The sequence below is a fragment of the Lissotriton helveticus genome, chromosome 5_1 (genome assembly GCF_964261635.1).
Source record: "Lissotriton helveticus chromosome 5_1, aLisHel1.1, whole genome shotgun sequence".
Lineage (NCBI taxonomy): Eukaryota > Metazoa > Chordata > Amphibia > Caudata > Salamandridae > Lissotriton > Lissotriton helveticus.
This window is the reverse complement of record NC_136065.1, coordinates 2,122,923,934-2,122,943,192: the sequence shown is the minus strand read 5'-3', so window position 1 is coordinate 2,122,943,192 and position 19,259 is coordinate 2,122,923,934. Positions and strand designations below refer to the sequence as shown.

The following is a 19,259-nucleotide window of genomic DNA, read 5'->3' as shown; positions in this document are numbered from 1 at the left end:
CTTGAGACAACTCATTGAATTGACACACAAAGGACATCGTGGCATTGTAGCCACCAAGAGCGAACGAGTGTGGTTTTCTCGCCTTGACGAACGAGTCAATAAGGAACTGAAAACATGTCACATGTGCAACTGCTTGTCATCCAGGACAACACAGCATCCGTTAAATATGTCGGATCTTCCTAAACAAGCGTGGGAGAAAATGACAGTTGATTTATTTGGACCTTTAAACAATGTCCATCATCTCATGGTGCTTGTTGTTGAGGATCTATCATCGACCACCCGAGACAAAGTCATCGAGAGGGCGGATGGTATTTTCGCAGTGTGGGGTGTTCCCTCTATTCTCAAATCTGACAACAGTCCACCCTTCAATAGCAGAGAGTTTAAATACTTTATTAGTGGTTTGCATCTCAACTATCGGAAAAGCACCTCTGGCCACAGGCAAATGGCACTGTTGAACGATTAATGGGCACCGTGAAGAAAGTGGTTCGGCATGCTGCGCTTGAAAAATCGATCTCGAAACAGCTTTATGTCCAGCCCTTCATACCCATCGGTCAACTACCCATTCTACAACAGGTGAAAGCCCTGCCACCTAGCTGTTTGGGAGAGCCATTGGGACCAAGCTACCACAATGGACCACGAGCCGAGTACTAGACACTGTTGAGAGATTCATGTCCCGGACACTTCCCCCAAAAGAAAGATGAAGGCCTATGCAGATATGCTAGGGACACAGTTTTAGAAGGTGGAGACCGGGTCCTAGTCACACTAAACCAGAAATGCAAAACTGGCGCTCCGTTTGATGCTGATCCATTAAGAGTTGTGACAAGGAAAGGATACAAGGTGACAGCTCAACATTCCTGGAAAGTCCATTACGAGATACTTGTCCCAGTTCAAGCATTTGCTCTGCGTTTCATCTGGTTCAGACATCACGAGTGAGACAATTTTGCCTGACTGCCCAAGTCAAGCAGCTGAGTCTATATCTACGATGCCAAATGACAGTGTAACTCCTTCACCTCATACTACTTGAGCTAGAAGATTGGTACACGCACCTTGGCAACTCATTGAGGAACTCTAATGTATGTATGTTATCCTTTTCATTTAACAAAGAGGAAGATATTGTGTCATGTGATCATGTGTAGCAGGACCAATGTGGCCCTTGCCGGCCTCCTTACAAAGTCACGTAATCAGTTGGGAGTTATTTGGGTGTGTCTGGGTGGGGTCAGTAATGTTTATGACGCAATGCGTTTATTTAATCATTGCATGCCGAAGAGTAAAGATGTATATTTTAGAGTTCCGTGTGTGGCGTGGTGCTTTGCATGCTCCAGAGTGGGGCGGACGCTACAACTCCTATAAAGAGACAGCTGGGGGTACATCTGGGACTATCACTCCTATGAGGGACAGTTGGGGTACGAATGGGACTGTCACCCTTATCAAGGGCCTGCTGGAGTGTTTGAGACTAGCACTCCTACCGAGGGACAGTTGGGGGTGTATATGAGACTATCACTCCTACTGATGGACTTTTGGCGGGTACCTAGGGGGCTAGCATTCCTATTGAGAAATAGTTGGGTGATATAAGACAGTTTCTTATGTCTAGATACATTACTATTTCCTCTATTATCAAGGGACACTTGAAAGGCATAAACCTCTCACCTATTGGGGACAGGTTGAGGGGTGTATATGAAACTATCACTCCTATCAGGGGACTGATCAGAGTGTGTATGGAATTATCGCTCGTATCGAGGGATTGATGGAGATTCATACGTAACTATCAATCTTAAAGAGGGGTTAGTTGGGTTGTAGATAGGACAAGCGTCCCATCAAGGGGCATCTGGGATTAGAGATTGGGTTTATGATTGAAGGATGAAGACCCTTCTCAAGCAACAACCAGAATCCTTGCCAGAATGAATCACAAAAGTCCCTAAATTAACCTGGGCTTAACTCTCTGGTAGCTTGGCACAAAAGAATTGAGACTTAACTTAGAGGTAATGTAAAGTACTTATGTAGCACACAAACAGTAATAAAGTAAAATCACAACACAAGACACATCAATACCCAATTTAGAAAATAGAGAAAATTGTGTTAGATCTGTCAGTTGTAGAGTGTTCTACCCCTACATTTTTTGCCTTACTCCTCTTGTTTTTGCTGAATTTGTTTTTGTTATCCTTAGGACTCTGCCCACTTTATCACTGTCATTCATTTCCAAAGTGCTTATGCGCTCTCCTTTAAATATAGTAAAATTGTCGTACACCCAATTGGCAAATGTAATTTACTTGTAAGTCTCTAGTAAAGTGGTAGTACAGGGACCCAAGGCCTGTAAATTAGATGCTACAAGTGGCCTACAGCACTTATTGTGCAGCCTACTTACATAGCTTTTTTAAAAACGTTTCATGTCTGTCTTTGCAGCCTGTGTGTCCAAGTTTAAACTGCCATTTCGACTTGGCAAAATAAAACTTTTGCCAGGCTTAAAATGTTGTTTTAATAAATATGAGTCACCCCTAGTGTACGTCCTAAACAGCCCAAAGGGCCCGGTGCATTGTATTTCAAAAATTGGACACACACTTTTAACTTTCACATTTGCAGGTGGTGAAAAAAAATCTCGAATTTGTTCCCATAGGATAAAATTGGATTACCCTTTTACAGTTAATACGTGCTAACTCCTGATTGGAAACAGGTAAAAATGTCATGTTTGGTCTCAAAGGAGATGTAATATAAAACCCTTGCTAATGATGAAGTCAGACCTTAAGTCACAATTCTGAAAATACAACTTTTAGAAAGTTGGCCTGGCTCACCTAACCAATTGGTGCCTGCAGCCTATACTCTGGGTCACATCATATGGCTATGAATAGTTGGCTTTTGTGGAATGCTCCCTGACAGTGAGACAAAAGTGGATTGTGTTGGCAGGATGGGCCATCCTGAAAGGTTGTGTGGGGCAAAGCTGTTCCCTGCCCCGAATATGTTTCAAAGGTGCTGCCTCCTGTACACTCACAAAGAACTTCACACACCAGTCTTTTGTCACCCTAGACCCCTTGGAACCTGGGAGGGGGAAGAGGGAAGTTTCCAGAAATCGGATATAGAAGAGCCTAGAAGTTTCTCCCACTTCAAAGCCTGGCACCAGGTTGCAAATATTAGACACTCAAACCAACCCTTCAGTACACTCCTGGACCTGTAGACTTCATGTGTATGGAGGGACTGCAGTGAGGCATAGGACTATCACTCCTATTAAGGGACAGCTGCGGTATATATAGGACAATCATACTATTCAAGGAACAGTTAGGGTATATATGGGACTATCACTCCAATTGAGGAACATTGGGAGATATACTTCTTTACCTATTAAGAGCCTGCTGTGAGGCATAGGGCAATCACTCTTATTGAGGGGCAGCTGTGTACCAAGTAAGAAACCATCGTTCCTTTATAGGGATAGTTGGAGGTACTAGGCTATCTCGCTTATCGAAGGACAGTTGGACGATATAAACGGGACAATCAGTCCTATTGAGGGACAGCTTTGGGTATGTTTGGGACTATACCTCCCATTGAACATCTGTTGGGCAATATACACTATCACATCCATTGAAAGACTGCAGTGAGGCATTAGACTCTCACCCCCATTGAGAGACTTTTCAGGGTATATATTTGACTATGTCTCTTATCAAGAAATTGTTGGGTGATTTGGACAATCACCGCTATCCAGGGATCACTGTGAAGTGTCGGACCTTCCAGAAGCTGAAAACTTGTCTTCAACCATCTGATTCCATTGGCTACAACTGATGCTCCCTCATCACTAGGGTTTCACTTCTAGGACTTCAGCTGGTGCTCCTTCACTGCTAGGACTTCAGCTGGTGCACCCTCACTGCTAGGGCTTCAGCTGGCACTCCCTCACTGCTAGGGCTTCAGCGGGTGCTCCCTCACTGCTAGGGCTTCAGCTGGTGCTCCCTCACTGCTAGGGCTTCAGCTGGCGCTCCCTCACTGCTAGGGCTTCAGCTGGCGCTCCCTCACTGCTAGGGCTTCAGCTGGCACTCCCTCACTGCTAGGGCTTCAGCTGGCGCTCCCTCACTGCTAGGGCTTCAGCTGCTGCTCCCTCACTGTTATGGCTTCTGCTGGCACTCCCTCACTGCTGTGGCTTCAGCTGGTGCACCCTCACTGCAAGGGCTTCAGTTTGTGCTCCCTCACTGCTATGACTTCCGTTGGGGCTCCGTCACTGCTAGGGCTTCAGCTGGCACTCCCTCACTGCTAGGGCTTCAGCGGGTGCTCCCTCACTGTTAGGGTTTCAGCTGGTGCTCCCTCACTACTAGGGCCTCAGCTGGAGGTATCTCACTTCTAGGGCTTCAGCTGAAGGCCTCTCACTGCTAGGGCTTCAGCTGGCGCTCCCTCACTGCTAGGGCTTCAGCTGGTGGTCCCTCACTGCTAGGGCTTCAGCTGGCGCTCCCTAACTGCTAGGGCTTCAGTTTGTGCTCCCTCACTGCTCGGGCTTCAGCTGGAACTTCCTCACTGCTAGGGCTTCAGCTGGCGCTCCCTCACTGCTAGGGCTTCAGCTAGTTCTCCCTCACTGCTAGGGCTTCAGCTGGTGCACCCTCACCGCTAGGGCTTCAGCTGGTGCTTCCTCACTCCTAGGGCTTCAGCTGGCGCTCCCTCACTGCTGGGGCTTCAGCTGGTGCACCCTCACCGCTAGGGCTTCAGCTGGTGCTTCCTCACTGCTAGGGCTTCAGCTGGCACTCCCTCACTGCTAGGGCTTCAGCTGGCACTCCCTCACTGATGGGCGTCAGCTGGCGCACCCTCACTGCTAGGGCTTCAGCTGGCACTCCCTCACTGCTAGGGCTTCAGCTAGCGCTCCCTCACTGCTAGCGCTGCAGCTAGGGCTTCAGCTGGTGCTCCTTCACTGCTAGGGCTTCAGCTGGCGCTCCCTCACTGCTAGGGCTTCAGCTGGTGCTCCCTCACTGCTAGGGCTTCAGCTGGCGCTCCCGCACTGCTAGGGCTTCAGCTAGCGCTCCCTCACTGCTAGGGCTCCAGCTGGTGCTCCCTCACTGCTAGGGCTGCAGCTGGTGCTCCCTCACTGCTAGGGCTTCAGCTGGCGCTCCCTCACTGCTAGGGCTTCTGCTGGCACTCCCTCACTGCTAGGGCTTCAGCTAGCGCTGCCTCACTGCTCGGGCTTCAGCTGGTGCTCCCTCACTGCTAGGGCTTCAGCTGGTGCTCCATCACTGCTAGGGCTGCAGCTGGTGCACCCTCACTGCTAGGGCTTTCACTGGTGCTCCCTCACTGCTAGGGCTTCAGCTGGTGCTCCCTCACTGCTAGGGCTTCAGCTGGCGCTCCCTCACTGCTAGGGCTTCAGCTGGTGCACCCTCACTGCTAGGGCTGCAGCTGGTGCTCCCTCACTGCTAGGGCTTCAGCTGGTGCTCCCTCACTGCTAGGGCTTCAGCTGCTGCTCCCTCACTGCTAGGGCTGCAGCTGGTGCTCCCTCACTGCTAAGGCTGCAGCTGGTGCTCCTTCACTGCTAGGGCTGCAGCTGCTGCTCCCTCACTGCTAGGGCTGCAGCTGGTGCTCCCTCACTGCTAGGGCTGCAGCTGGTGCTCCCTCACTGCTAGGGCTTCAGCTGGTGCTCCCTCACTGCTAGGGCTTCAGCTGGTGCTCCCTCACTGCTCGGGCTTCAGCTGGCACTCCCTCACTGCTGGGGCTGCAGCTGGTACTCCCTCACTGCTAGGGTTTCCACTGATGCTCCCTCACTGCTAGGGCTGCAGCTGGTGCTCCCTCACTGCTGGGGCTTCAGCTGGTGCTCCTTCACTGCTAGGGCTTTAGCTGATGCTCCTTCACTGCTAGGGCTTCAGCCGGCACTCCCTCACTGCTAGGGCTGCAGCTGGTGCTCCCTCACTGCTAGGGCTTTCACTGGTGCTCCCTCACTGCTAGGGCTTCAGCTAGCGCTCCCTCACTGCTAGGGCTTCAGCTGGTGCTCCCTCACTGCTAGGGCTTCAGCTGGCGCTCCCTCACTGCTAGGGCTTCAGCTGGTGCACCCTCACTGCTAGGGCTGCAGCTGGTGCTCCCTCACTGCTAGGGCTTCAGCTCTGCTCCCTCACTGCTAGGGCTTCAGCTGCTGCTCCCTCACTGCTAGGGCTGCAGCTGGTGCTCCCTCACTGCTAGGGCTGCAGCTGCTGCTCCCTCACTGCTAGGGCTGCAGCTGGTGCTCCCTCACTGCTAGGGCTGCAGGTGGTGCTCCCTCACTGCTAGGGCTTCAGCTGGTGCTCCCTCACTGCTGGGGCTGCAGCTGGTGCTCCCTCACTGCTGGGGCTTCAGCTGGCGCTCCCTCGCTGCTGGGGCTTCAGCTGCTGCTCCTTCACTGCTAGGGCTGCAGCTGCTGCTCCCTCACTGCTAGGGCTTCAGCTGGTGCTCCCTCACTGCTAGGGCTTCAGCTGGAGCGCCCTCACTGCTAGGGCTTCTGCTGGCGCTCCCTCACTGCTAGGGCTGCAGCTGGTGCTCCCTCACTGCTAGGGCTTCAGCTGGCGCTCCCTCACTGCTAGGGCTTCAGCTGGTGCTCCCTCACTGCTAGGGCTGCAGCTGGTGCTCCCTCACTGCTAGGGCTTCAGCTGCTGCTCCCTCACTGCTAGGGCTGCAGCTGGTGCTCCCTCACTGCTAGGGCTGCAGCTGGTGCTCCTTCACTGCTAGGGCTGCAGCTGCTGCTCCCTCACTTCTAGGGCTGCAGCTGGTGCTCCCTCACTGCTAGGGCTTCAGCTGGTGCTCCCTCACTGCTAGGGCTTCAGCTGGAGGTATCTCACTGCTCGGGCTTCAGCTGCTGCTCCCTCACTGCTAGGGCTGCAGCTGGTGCTCCCTCACTGCTAGGGCTTCAGCTGGTGCTCCCTCACTGCTAGGGCTTCAGCTGGTGCTCCCTCACTGCTAGGGCTGCAGCTGGTTGCTAGGGCTGCTAGATCATTCCATGCTTGCAGGTCCCCTCTTCTCCATCCCTGCAGCTGCCTTTGGTGGCTTTGAATGAACCCATTATACCATGGTGTCTAACTATCTTTAAAGTATGGCCCTAGGTTGGCATGGGCTGTCCTGCCACCGTGAAGGCACCTGGCACCTGTACAATGCCCCCCTCCCACAGTCCATAGGGCCTCCTCTTCCCACTGCTTAGAACCCTCTCCCAAACAATCTTCCCAGAAGGCAGTGGCACGAGGCAGAGATGCTGACCCAGGCCTCTTTCTCTTTTGTTTTTCAGGTAAGTCCTACGAGATAACCTACGTGCGGCTCAAGTTCCACACCAGCCGCCCCGAGAGCTTCGCCATCTATAAGCGGACCCGGGCAGGAGGTCCCTGGGTGCCCTACCAGTACTACAGCGCCACCTGCCAGAAAACCTACGGCAAGTCGGAGCGGGGGTACCTACGTCCAGGTGATGACGAGGCTGTGGCCTTCTGCACGGCGGAGTTCAGTGATATCTCACCTCTCAGCGGTGGAAACGTGGCCTTCTCCACCCTGGAAGGCCGGCCTAGCGCCTACAACTTCGACAGGAGTCCTGTCCTGCAGGTAACGCGGGGCACCACCTATGCTTTCATAACCATGGAGGAGCTATACATTTACTAAAGGTTTGCATGGGCGCTCGTATGATGCAAGCAGCGCAAACGTTATTGCTCTCTAATTTGACCCTCATGCAACAGAAAAACACTTTGCGCCAACGCCCTCTTTACTGGGGGTGGGTGGAATTTGCGTAGTCGCGATACGCAAAGCTCTGCAAAACGGTAAAAAAACTCTGCGAACACACCGAAATTATGCAAACACGCAGAATTGCTTGTTCCGCCCGTTTGCAATGCTTTTTTCCTGATCGCGAATGCTGTTTATGTTTACTCACGCAGAGGAGGAGTGCCTAGAGCAGAATAGCACAGAACTGTAGAATACGGCTCAAAATCAGTTCTACTAAAGTAGCATAGCCCACTCTTAAAGTAAAGTGAAAGCAGGCACAAGCAAGGGGAAAGCTTTATCGCCTGATATACCTGACTGTAATGTGTTATTTACATAAAAGTACATATCTTACATGTTAGAAGGGGCAATCTCAGAGGGCCAGGTTGTGCTCACCCAGACTCCCCAAGACCCACCTCTTCCACAGAACTTGCCGAGTCTTGATTGGGAGGTCCTCACCGAGGAGGACTTCGAGTCTAGGATCGTACACACTGAGCTCACACCACACTTACGAACAGACACCACACCGTTGGATTCTGGTAACCAGTTCTTTATATAAGCAGTAAACGAAGGAAGCACTCTTATATACACAGTGGTCGAGAGACCACAAAGTCTTGGAGGATTCAGGAAGAGGGAAGCAGGACAGTCTTTTAGTCTCTGGGTCCGTACGCGGCGTACCCTACGCACGGCTCTCAATCCTCGAGCCGGGGGGTACGGGATGATGGTCGTACTGGCTGCCACACCTCCGTCGAGTCGGCTCGGTCGTGATGGTGGTCTCGATGGTCCAGCCGGACCCGAGTATTCCTCGAGCCGCGACGAGGTCAGCAGGGCTCGATCTGGAGAAGTTCGTGAGGAGCCGCGACAGTGTCAGCAGGGCTCGGGTGGTCTTAGAGGTCGAGCCCCGACAGCGTCAGCAGGGCTCCGATGGTTACAAGTTCAGCTTGAGCCGCGACAGCGTCAGCAGGGCTCCGAAGGTTACAGTTCAGCTTGAGCCGCGACAGCGTCAGCAGGGCTCCGATGGTCTTAGAGATCGAGCCGCGACAGCGTCAGCAGGGCTCCGGTGGTTCAGTTCCTTGAGGCGAAGTAGGAGCCGTGACAGCGTCAGCAGGGCTCAGAGGTTCAAGATGAGTCTTCTTAGGGTCAGCCGAGATCAGATCAGCAGGCTTCAGGTCCAAGATACAACTGCCCGCTAGTTGTCGGGCGGGCCCAGTTATAGTCCTTTTGCTCTTTGATCTCCGGACCCTCGCAGGCAGAGGTCTCCTGCCCGGGGGGGCTGGTCGTTGGCGAGGTCCGGCGGTTGGCTCTTTGATCCCTTTGAAAGATGGGTCCGGGAATTCCCAGACGCCCAGCGGGTCTGGAGTCAACCCTCGGGGAGGCCAGAGGTGTGATCGAAACTGGCCCACAGGGGAGGGCCAAAGGTGTGACAGATACCAGCCCCTCAGGGGAGGCCGGAGGTGCCATCGAAACTCCCTGGCTTATCTCACTCGGGGAGCCCTTTACCCCCCATCCGGGACTGGCGTGCCTTTGGAGTCTGGGTTTCGCTGGGGCCGGGGTCACGCTAGGCCCAGGGAGACAGGGATGTCGGGAAGGAAAGATGACATCCGGGCCTTGTGGGGCATGCCAGGTTAGGCGCTCGGAGCCGGACGTGGAGCGAAAAAAGGCAGGCCTGGTCGAGGTTCTAGGGGGATCGGAGCTTAACGGGAGTAGGACGACCAGGCTCGGGGTGCAGGCTACACTAAGGGGGGGCTGCGCAGGGGACTCGGGGTACAGGCCTACGCACACAGGGCGTGGAGGGACAGAGGTGAACCACGCCACGAGGCCGGGTCCAACATTACACTTCTGACCCTTGTGTGGTTGTTTATGGGCAAGAACTGGCACTATAGGGAGTCCCTGGAGTACAATCTTATGCTAGACGCTCCTGGCTTACCTTTGTGTCGTAGCGCAAGGCTGTCGATACCGCAAACAACAATGCCGAGCATCACCTGGAACAGCCATTTTAGTACCCGTGCTGGCCATGGCTTCATTGATGGGCAGCTCTTGCTAAGGGCCTGATTCAGACCTTGGCAGACCGTCTGACGCAATATCAATCCTGTTATATCCTATGGGATTTCTGTTTCGGCAGATGGGATATCCATCACCGCTGTGACTGAGTAACCCCTCCACCAAGATCTAAGGGGCCCATTATGATCGCGGACGGACTTTAGTCCGTCCGCGACCATAGAGGAGGAGGGAACCTCCGCATGGCCTGCGGAGTTCCCTCCTGTCCAATTACGATGTGACCGCCACCCTGGCGGTCACATTATCTATTTTTACCATTGCGGCGGGTGCGGCTTCAAGCTGCACCCGCCGCAATGGTAAAAATGCATACATTGCATTTGTATGCAGAAAGCGGCAGGCACCGTGCGGTGCCTGCCGATTTCTGCATACAAATGCAGGGGGGGTACCATAGGTACCCCCCATGTGCACCCCCCACCCCCCTTCACCCAGGGGGCCTGCAACGGGCCCCCGCAGTGAAGTTCCACATGCTTTTCCACTCCGGAAAACCCGCGGCGGAGAAGTATTTTTTAAAGCCCATCCTAATATGGTGGCGGTGTCTGAGAGACACCGCCACCATATTAGAGCTTTTCTGCCGTGGTTGTAAGCCAACCGCGGCGGAAAAGCTGCGGACGGAAACCAGGACCCATCAGCCATCCTAATGTGGCGGTGGGTCTTTGGTGGGTCCGCTGCGGTTTTTCCGCATCCTCCGGGCCGGCGGTGGCTTCCGCCGGCCCAGAGGATGCGGAAAAAACGCAATCGTAATAGGCCCCTAAGTTAGGTCCTAAATCTTCTTCTGCTCTATTTTTGATCCTTCATGCAACGCAGTTCTACAATTTTTCGCACATCATTCTTTTGGGAAAATTATAGTAAATTGGAGCCATAGAATGCAAAAAGGGGAGATGAGGGGAGGTTGGCCAAAGTACAGACAATTGTGGCCTGAAGCATTTCTTAGTAGCCCACTGTCGGCGCTGCAGAATACCAGGGTTGCCGAATGCAAAGATTGCTCAGTCATAATTCCTCCTTCCATTGCCCCATACTTCCACCTCATGCCTCTGTCTTATGCCCCCCTACACTTCCTGTCTCTTTATCCCATGACTACCAAGGCTGCCTCGTCTTGATTCCACCTCATGCCTCTTTCTTCCACCTTTCTATACACCGTGTCTCTTTAGTTCACTCTTGAAGTTTCTTTTTCTCCCTTGCTTTCTCCCTTACTTGCTGATCTTTTATCTTTCCCTTCCCCTTCTTTCTCCCTTTTTTACCTTTCTCTGTCTTGCACTAAATCAAAACCTTGTGATGATAAATAAGCAATTTGACCCCATGGGTGAGACTCACGCACTCACTGTTATACCAATTTGTCTGTTAAACCAAGTTGTTGGTGCAGGTTGGTAAGGGGCATATTACCAACAACTAGCGATAATTTTTGTCTCTAACTTGTTTAGAGACAAAAATTATCGCCGCACATCGGCGATTTTTATCGCAGATAAACCTTGCTATTAGCAAGGTTTATCGCAAATGCGATAAAAAACAGCCGCAATGCATGAATATCGCTGAAAAGTCAGCGATATTCATGCATTATCGAGCAAATGCTCTTAGCCATGTTATCCACCTCCCATTGGATAACATGGTGAAGAACTGCTCAGGGCAGGTGTTAGCTTTTGGAGATATTCGCGCTTAGCGCGAATATCTCCAAAAGTTGGTAATAGGAGATAGCGATGTTAGCGACTGTTTCCAGTCGCTAACATCTTGGCACGCCCACTTTGCATGTCATTAGTGATAAATATCACTGACATGCAAAGCGGGGCCCAAGATGGTCGCTATCTCCTATTAGCTGTCACTAACTGGTGTTAGTGACAGCTTGGTAATAGGGAGGTAATTTTATCTCCGCTTTCTTGGCTTTTAAAGCCAAAAAAGCGGAGATAAACCCCCTTGATAATATGCCCCTTAATCCTCCTGAGTATGAGGTAAATGAATCAAAATAATAGCGCTATCCCTAACCAGTAGGGAGCATCCCCAACCGCAGTCAAGGAAAATTATTTCGCCATAGGTATTCAGGTAATCAAGTGAAATTCTATTTCATTTAATCTTCTTTCAGGAATCATATCCAGTTTCATCACATGGAATCCATCCTGGTTATAGGTTAATAAACATTTTTTTCTTAACATGACTGCGCCCAATTAATTTCGGGCCACACCCTTCATCAGGGGCTTGCTTTTAATAGAGTTATAAACACGCTAATCAGTTCTCTTTATGTCTAGAGGAGCTAACCTCAGAGTTGTCCAATAACTGCCTAAAGCTAACTGCCTGATTCATCAAGCTAAATTGCACTCGCAAAGGGCAAGATTCTCAGAATCTTGCCTTTTGGGAGTGCAATTTTTGCATTTGGGATTCATCATCCCAAATGCAAAATTCGCTATTTAAGAATTCGCACATTTGTGAAGAATTGAATTTAAGGAATCTCTATTTGAGATTCCTTAAATGCAATTCATGAAGCATTTTAAAATTGCGAAAATGCAATTTTGGGCCGCTATTTACCGAGAGGTCAGACCTCTCGGTAAATAGCAACAACTTAGAAAAATGCTTTTAAAAGCATTTTTCTAAGTTGCATGTTGCACACACACATGTCCTTTGGACATGTGTGTGCGCAACACCCGTTTCAATTTGCATTTAAGGGGTGCTACAGGGTGTCCTTTGGACACCCCTGGCACCCTTTAAATCGCTATCTTATTTGCGAGTAGCAAATTGCTAATCGCAAATAAGGAACACTCCCCATTCATTCCTATGGGCCTTTTGGCCCATAGGAATGAATGGGGAGTTATTCCTTATTTGCGATTAGCAATTAGCTAATTGCAAATAAGGAATGTGTAGGAATCGCTATTTATTTAGCAATTCCTACATGAATACCGTTTTGCGAGTCCTTAATAGCGATTCGCTATGAATCGCTATTAGGGGCTCGCAAAACGGCCCGTTGATGAATAAGGCTGTAAGTGTTTATAAAACGGAAGTAACAATAGTTGGGAAAACATCTCCGATCTGGTCATTGGCCTGGTGGCCTGAGGCGCTGGGGCAAACCCCTGTTCCTAAAGCAGAAACTAAAAATCTGGGGGTCTGGTCTGATCCCAAACTTTCGTTTGAGAGTCAAATCAGGAAGGAGCTGGGAAATGCTTTGGGATTCTCAAAGTCCTAAGAAAACTCCTAGATCTACTACCTATTGCAGGTAGAAAAAACAGTGCACGCTGTGGTCACATCTCAGATAGATTATGATAATATTCTCTATCTGGGAGTCTCCAAAAGAAGTCTAACCAAACTTCAACGTATCCAAAATGCTGCCCCATGATTGGCCCTGAACCTCCCAAGAAGAGCATCTACTTCTAAAGCTCTGCCTCCTCTTCACTGGCTGACAGTCGAGAAGAGGATTACCTATCAGGCCACGTGCTACTGCCACAGAATTCTGTGGAATAAAGGCTGGAGCTACCGACGCTCGATGATAACCTCTCACAAACCATCACATAGTCTGAGATATACGGGAGCCTAACTGCTCAAGGTGCCTAAAATCCAGCGAGCCAGGAGGGGAGCTCCATCCTTAGGGCTACCTCGCAGCCAAAAGGTGGAACACTTTGCCACTGACTCTGAGAGCCGAACTTACTGAAGGCACTTTTCGCAAGCGACTTAATACCTGGCTGTTTCACCCTTAAATCAGGAATATCTTGATGTCTTCTTTCAGCACTCCTTCTCTCTTTAGCCTAGGTATAGTTCTCCTCGTTCTCTCTTTTCTTTTCAGGGGCCTTAATCCTAGCGTGGGGACACACCGGTGGGTGGAACCAGGTGCTTTACAAATGGAAATATATAAATATATAACAAACTTTGAAAAAGTTCATATATGGAGGGTCAGATGAGTGTGTTATAAGGTTGAGCGGTGGTGCATTTGCTATGTGAAGAAGTTTTGAACTTGTATTATTTTCATTTGCTCCAGCACAATGGCATGGGCATCAATAATGTGTTTTAATTTGCTTGGTGATGATGGACCACTGTTGGTGATGGTGATTCCTAAGCTAATAATGGCTCAGTGTTGGTGATGGTTTATTCCTTGGATGACAATGGCTCAATGTTGGTGACCGTTTATTCCGCAGATGACAATGGCTCAATGTGATGAAGGCTTATTGCTTAGATAACAATGGCTCAGTTTTGGTGATGCTTTATTCCTTAGATGACAACTACTCACTGTTGGGAGATAGTTTGTTCCTCGGCTGACAATGGCTCAATGTTGGTGATGGTTTATTCCTTAGATGACAATGGCTCAATGTTGATGATGGTTTATTCCTTAGCTGACAGTGGCTCAATGTTCGTGGCCGTTTGTTCCTTAGCTGATAATGGCTCAATGTTGGTGATTGTTTATTCCTTAGATCGCAAATTTTCACTGTTGGGAGGTGATGTATTCCTTAGCTGACAATGGCTCAATGTTGGGTGAGGGTGTTTTCTTTAGCTGACAATGGTTCAATGTTGGTGATGGTTTTTCCCTTAAATGACCATTGCTCAATGTTGGTGATGGTTTTTCCCTTAGATGACCATTGCTCAATGGTGGTGATGGTTCATTCCTTAGATGACCATTGCTCAACATTGTGTGATGGTTTATTCCTTTGATGGTAATGTTTTAATGTTGGGTGAGGGTGTTTTCCTTAGCTTACAATGGCTCAGTGTGGTGTTGGTTTATTGCTTAGCTGACAATCTCTCAATGTTGGGTGAGGGTGTTTTCCTTAGCTGACAATGGTTCAATGTTGGTGATGGTTTTCCCCTTAGATGACAATGGCTCAATGTTGGTGATGGTTTTGCCCTTAAAGGACCATTGCTCAATATTGGTGATGGTTTTTCCCTTAGATGACCATTGCTCAATGTTGGTGATGTGTTATTCCTTAGATGAAAACTACTCACTGTTGGGAGATAGCTTGTTCCTCGGCTGACAATGGCTCACCGTTGGGTGATGGTTTATTTTTCCTAGATGCAAGTGGCTCAATCATAGGTGGTAGTTTATAGGGTAGGCAATGAAGGCTTCATGTTGGGTGGTGTGGTTGCACATGGCATGGTTCTTCAGAGTGATTCAGTGTATGTTTTGCCTTATTTAACTCTCTCCTTCTTTACCTGTATCTTGAAATGTACTTTGAAAATGATTGGCACTGTGTGAAATCCCACCTCTCTGGTTGGGCTTATAGCCTATTCCCCTTCAACAAGTGATAAATGTTGTCGCAGTGCCGCACCCTTCTGAGCGTTGACCATAAGCTGTTTTAGCACTGTGTTGACCTTAAGTGGCCGTAGCAATGCTAAACATAAATGAACGCAAACTGGATGAATACTTTTGTTTGCATTCTAACAAAAACTCCTGGTCATATATTATTTGCTTGGTGATCATAGATGAATGTAGTTTGGTGTTAGCTTGCCTCTTTGGTTTGTCCTTGCGCCTATAACTGGGTGGTCTAAGTGCTGTCATAGCTGACTTTTGCTATCTTACTCTGCCCCCTCAACCCAGGAGTGGGTAACCAGCACCGACCTGCTCATCTCTCTCAACCGACTCAACACATTCGGAGACGACATCTTCAAGGACAAGAAGGTCCTGCAGTCCTATTTCTATGCCATCAGCGACTTCTCTGTGGGAGGCAGGTAAGAGTCTATCGCGGCATGACAATACGCAACAGAAAATATCCTACTTGTAGTCCATCAGCGACTTCTCTGTGGGAGGGAGGTAAGAATTCGCTGCAGTGTGACAATACGCAACAAAAAATATCCTATTTCTATGCCATCTGCGACTTCTCTGTGGGTGTCAGGTAGGAGTCCACCAAGGCATGACAATAGCAAACTGAAGAATTTCTTATTTCTATGCCATCAGCGACTTCTCTGTCGGTGTCAGGTAGGAGTCCACCACGCATGACAATAGCAAACTGAAGAATTTCTTATTTCATGCCATCAGCGACTTCTCTGTGGGTGTCAGGTAAGAGTCCACCTCGCGTGACAATAGCAAACTGAAGAATTTCTTATTTCTATGCCATCAGCGACTTCTCTGTGGGAGGCAGGTAAGAGTATGCCGCGGCATGGCAATACGCAACAGAAAATATCCTATTTCTATGCCATAAGCGACTCCTCTGTGGCTGTCAGGTAGGAGTCCACCACGGCTTGACAATAGCAAACTGAAGAATTTCTTATTTCATGCCATCAGCAACTTCTCTGTGGGAGGCAGGTAAGAGTCCACCACGGCGTGACAATACCAAACTGAAGAATTTCTTATTTCTATTCCATCAGCGACTTCTCTGTGGGAGGCAGGTAAGTGTTTGATGCGTCGTGACAATACGCAACAGAAAATATACTATTTCTATGCCATCCGCGACTTCTCTGTGGGCGTCAGGTAAGAGTCCACCATGGCATGACAATAGCAAACTGAAGAATTTCTTATTTCATGCCATCAGCAACTTCTCTGTGGGAGGCAGGTAAGAGTCCACCACGGCGTGACAATACCAAACTGAAGAATTTCTTATTTCTATTCCATCAGAGACTTCTTTGTGGGAGGCAGGTAAGAGTCCACCGCGGAATGACAATACCAAACTGAAGAATTTCTTATTTCTATGCAATCAGCAACTTCTTTGTGAGAGGCAGGTAACAGTCCACCGCAGTATGATAATACACAACAAAAAAATGTAGGTGATAAATTGTAGTAGACTGCATGCTCATACCCAAATTATATTTCATATTGTAAGGGTTAGGGCACGAGTAGAAGGTGCCTTAACATACTTATAATTCTGAAGCAGGAGGCAGCTATCACCCCTGTATTGTCAAGGAGGAGGGAACTGGTCAGCTGTGAAGAATGAAGGGAATCCCTTCATCTACATCACGATGGACTGTTACAGGGGCCTGCTGGATGAAAGAGCACATCAAAGGGTTAAACATGGTAAACATGGAGGTGAGATAAGCTAAAAGTAACAGGAAAGACACGTGAACCTTCCTATCCCTCCCACAAACCACTGATCCTGTAAAAACACACACAGAACATGTTATTTACTCATTGAAAATGCCCCCTTTAAACTTGCCCCCATGCTGACCTACCTCCTCTGCTCGAAAATGTTGTATTTGAATCACCCACAGCCACACCTACTCCTTAACATGTGTAAAAGATGAAGGTGATGTACAAAAGGGGAGCATACTCTTAAATGTTCTAGTCACACATCTTAGCGTGATTGTATCTAGTTTATTTCTTGTTTTTCCTGATGCTGAGCACTTATCAAAACAAAATACGATCACTCAAACCTTCAAGATGTCTGGATGGAAAACAGCGTCTCCATCACACATCAACCTGTCTTTTTTCTATCACATATGAAGGCACATGACGCAATACGTCATCATCCATGAGTCCCACACAAGGGTAATGACATGACGTCATCTGTCGTCGTCATCGCGGATCTCCTCCATACAAGGGTAGTAACAAGCATTTACAATGCAACGGTCTCGCCTTTGCAAAAGTTAGAGCTATTGGCATTTTAAATGACAACATTTTTATTTATGTGTTGGTTTTAAAAAACAGATAAATACATGGCATTGTCATTTACAATGCCAATAGCTTAATCTCTCGCAAATGCCACACACACACAAAGAGCCCCCCACACACACACACACAGAGCCCCCCCACACACACAGAAAAAGCCACACACACTCAGAGCCACACACACACACAGAGCCACACAGAGAGACACACACACAGAGCCACACACACACACAGAGGACACACACAGACCCCCCCACACACAGAGCCCCACACACACACAGAGCCCCACACATAGACACACACAGAACCACACACACACACACAGCCACACACACAGAGCAACACACACACGCAGAGCCACACACACACACACAGATCCACACACACACACACAGAGCCACACACACACACACAGAGCCACACACCCACACAGAGCCACACACACACACACACACAGAGCCACACACACACAGACCCACACACACAGAGCCACACACACACACACACAGAGCCACACACACAGAGCCATACACACACACACAGAGCCACACACACACACAGAGCCACACACACAGAGCCACACACCCAGAGCCACACACAGAGCCACACACACACAGAGCCACACAGAGCCACAGACATACACAGAGCCACACACACAGCCACACACACACACACAGAGCCGCACACACACAGCCACACACACACACACAGAGTCACACATACACACAGAACCACACACACACACAGAGCCACACACACACACACAGAGGGGCATGGACATTCAGCAGTCTGAGAGGGCAGAAGGAGGCTGAATCATCACTCCTGAAAGAAACCCCCCAAGCTGGCCAAGCTGCCCAGCTGACTCACAACCTCCGATAATGTTCGGCCACTACACACCCTGGGACGCAAGTGGCGCTTCCCGACACAGTGACAGCGTGGGAAATGTTTTTGGGGGAACCGGCCTGGCAACTACGAGAAAAGAAAATCTGCAGAGAAAACATTACAAATGAAAAGTCTATGTGTCGACTCCACTGAGGCGAAAACGGAATTCTTGCTCTGTCTTCCATAACCTCTACAGAGAAGCCTCTTGCATTTTTCGTTCACCATCTCCTCCGTTGTCTCTCCTCAGCCATTTCTGTGACTGAAATCCCCCTGCACCCCACAGCTCTCCAAGAAAACTCCTCTCCTCCTATGCTACCTCTAGAATATAATGTCCAGAAATCCCTAACACAGCATAAGTGAGGATCCCTAAACAATGCTCCTTCTCTGCCGTATTAATGGGAAGAATCGTGCTCCTCCTCCCAGTCTCTATCAGAGAAGAACCTTAAAAAGCTAGCATCCTGCGCTATCTTTGAGAAGCCATTGCATCTATTCGGCTCTCCAAAGTGCAGTCCTCTGAACACTTATCTTCCTTCCCTATAACATCAGGAAAGGTCCTGTATACGTCTTCTCCTCCACTAAACTCTGAGAGAAGCATAATGCATGTCCGCTGCCCTCTGAACACATCCCCTCCTCAAAACTAGGAGGGAAGGTCGCTGAATCTCCCGCCCTTTACCTGCTGTCCATAGGTTGATACCTCTCCTCCTCGACTACGAAAGAAGCACCCTGAAACCCCCTGCCCGCACCCAAGCTGCTGCCCATGGATGAGGACCCCGTCTAAACACATCTGATCCGCTACTTCAGAGCCCACCTCGAACTCTGATGCAATTGTAAGAGAAGCTCTTATGACTGCAGCATACAGCTATCGCTGCGAGAACAGGGGGGTGGCTACTACAGGTGCAGCAGCTGCAGTGGCACCGAAGCCCAAAAGCCCGAGGGGCTCGCTCAACCCTGACAAACCTGCATTTTACTACATCAACAGCAGTCAATGAGACCACCACATTCCTTGCTACGCCACAGGGTGAGAGAGGTCGCCCTGGCGCTGGCCGTTCTTTTCAGCGTCTTCCCGCTCCCAGGAGGCACGCGAGGCTGCTGACAGATAGTGAATAAAGTTGAAAAGCGCCAGACTCACCAGTAACATTCTTCGAAGCACAATCCCAACGGCCCCCAC

General features: G+C 49.6%; 1 protein-coding gene across 1 annotated transcript in view; it reads left to right on the top strand.

Annotated features, from left to right (window-relative positions):
- Positions 1-19,259, top strand: part of LAMC3 (laminin subunit gamma 3) — a 702,649-nt gene that overhangs the window by 53,046 nt on the left and 630,344 nt on the right. The window contains exons 2-3 of the mRNA XM_078646208.1: positions 7,199-7,503; positions 15,209-15,339. Of these exons, the coding sequence (XP_078502334.1) occupies positions 7,199-7,503; positions 15,209-15,339 (436 nt within the window). The remainder of the gene's footprint in view (positions 1-7,198; positions 7,504-15,208; positions 15,340-19,259) is intronic.